The sequence below is a fragment of the Sinocyclocheilus anshuiensis genome, unplaced genomic scaffold (assembly GCF_001515605.1).
Source record: "Sinocyclocheilus anshuiensis isolate Anshui unplaced genomic scaffold, SAMN03320099.WGS_v1.1 scaffold55, whole genome shotgun sequence".
NCBI lineage: Eukaryota > Metazoa > Chordata > Actinopteri > Cypriniformes > Cyprinidae > Sinocyclocheilus > Sinocyclocheilus anshuiensis.
Genome location: NW_015549647.1, coordinates 1,404,894 through 1,407,068, shown reverse-complemented (window position 1 = coordinate 1,407,068; position 2,175 = coordinate 1,404,894). Strand labels below are relative to the sequence as shown.

General features: G+C 39.8%; 1 protein-coding gene across 1 annotated transcript in view; it reads right to left on the bottom strand.

Moving 5' to 3' along the window:
* Positions 1 to 361: 361 nt before the first annotated feature.
* Positions 362 to 2,175, bottom strand: part of LOC107659990 (kalirin-like) — an 81,634-nt gene continuing 79,820 nt past the window's right edge. Inside the window, exons 43-45 of the mRNA XM_016449124.1 lie at positions 905 to 1,090; positions 636 to 807; positions 362 to 555 (exon numbers count right to left, since the gene is read on the bottom strand). Coding sequence (XP_016304610.1) covers positions 362 to 555; positions 636 to 807; positions 905 to 1,090 — 552 coding nt within the window. The remainder of the gene's footprint in view (positions 556 to 635; positions 808 to 904; positions 1,091 to 2,175) is intronic.

Genomic DNA, 2,175 nt, shown 5'->3' with positions numbered 1-2,175 from the left:
CTATTCATCAAATAATCCTGAAAAAAAAAATATATATTTTCCACAAAAGATGTATTAAAATGTAAAACAGTTATTTTAAATTGTAATAACATTTCACAACATTACTGTTTTTACTGTTGATCAAATAAATGCTGTCCTAGTGGGCATAAAATTTTTTTCATTGTTTCCTACCATCATGATGGAATTTACCTACAATCAGAGCACTTCCTTCTTACTCCTTCTTACTACCACTTACCTCAGCAATTATTGATATGTGAGCAATTTGATTAATTCATTGTTGTATATTAAGTTTTTTTTTTCTAGAAAATGTATCAAATATTGCTAACTGATTGACAGTCATAGTTATTAATTGATGTGAGATTTATGTAATATTCTGAATCATGCTCACCTCCTCTACATGCTTATTGGGCTTGTGGGTGGGGCTTCCGTTGGGGGCGGTGTTGGGTTTGAGGGGGGTGGAGGGGTGAGAGGATGAGGAACGGCTGCTATTGGACAGCTGCCTGCTCAAAGAACCTCCACTCTCTTTTTTCTGGTACTCCTGAGGGTTCTGGAGAGCTGATGAAAAACAGTCGAGGAGCAGGTTATGAATGAACCAGCAACTGAAGATACCAACTGCCACCTCATAATGCGCTCACCCGTGAGGAAGTTGATCTGCATGTCCAGCAGTTCTCGGATGCTTTGAACCCACTCTTTCTTGATGTCGATGTTAGCGGCCTGTAGCGTCAGTCGTTCAGATGAGCCACGACATGACAGCACAAACTTACAGAGGTCGCTGTCCACATGTTCCTCCATGCTCAGGTAGCTCACCTGCACAGGTCAACACACAAATAAAACTTTTAAGACTTTATTTCAAGTTGGGTATTTTGTTTCTTACCGAACTTGTATCAACTTGTGCTGAATGTACCTTGATGCTCTTTTTAAACTGGTACCCTGGTGTTGACGAGCCCTTCCGAAGCAGCTCACTGAAGATGATGATCTGTTCGAAGAGGAACACTCTGCGCTCTTTACTGCGGGACAGAACGCCAGAGTCCTGCTCTGTCACAAAGAACGTGTCCTGCTGCAATAACTTCCCCTGAGCTGTCAACTTCCCCTGTGCAAACAAACATAAGCAATCCTAAGCAATCATCAAAGCACTGATAGATACAGTATATCTGCACCTTTTCATCACCTGATATTTCAAGAAAGTCAAGGTTATGTACTTTTGTTTCTGTGATTTTCCAGCACTGCACCTCAGACAAACTGTCTGAATTTTTGAAAGCAGATTTGGTTGTAGAATGGTGTGTGTGTGTGTATATGTGGCCTGTGCATCTGTGTTACTGAAGCTTGTTTCTGCCACAGAATAAAAGATAAAAAAGATAATTGCAACTTTTTCTCATAATTGCGAGTTTATTTCTTGCAATTATAAACTCGTAAGTACACCTCCTAATTTAGATTTTTTTTCCCCTCAGAATTGTTATAAACTTGCAATGGCGAGTCGACATCTCGCAACTGACTTTTTTTCCTCAGAATTCTGAGTTTACATCTTACAAGTGTTTTTTTGTTTGTTTGTTTCTGCCACAGAGTAAAATCTAAAAAAAGCAATTGTGATATATTGAGTTTATTAATTTTTTCTTTTTTTTCCCCTCAGAATTGTGAGATATAAACTCAATTGCAAGAATTTTTGCAATTACCTTTTTATTTTTTTTTATGCTGTAGCAGAAACAAGCTTAAATACTTTGTGACTTTTATGCCATCTTTAGGTAGCAGTTTACACTTCTTGGATGCAGCTTGTGCAATTTTTCAGGACTTTCTCTCTTAACACATAAAATAACTGCATTTTTCTGCATTATTATTTGGAACTTCATTAGTTTGTTAGTCCATTACGTCAAACTTACAGCTGATTGGTCCGTTGTAAGTGAACATTCCAGTTAAGACAAACGTCTCGGGTTACTTATGTAACCATGGTTCCCCGAGTAGGGAACGAGACACTGCGTCCTCTAGGGGTCGCTATGGGGGAATGCCTCGTCGTGACCCATGTCTGAAGCATACATTGAAAAAACACCAACTCGTTGGCCGGCGACAGCCATGACGTCACTACCGGTGTGACTATAGTATAAATAGGCGCCGGGAGCACACATCATTCACTTCTTCGTCTGAAGCTTGCGTCCGCAGCATGGCAAGAAACCTAGAGGACGC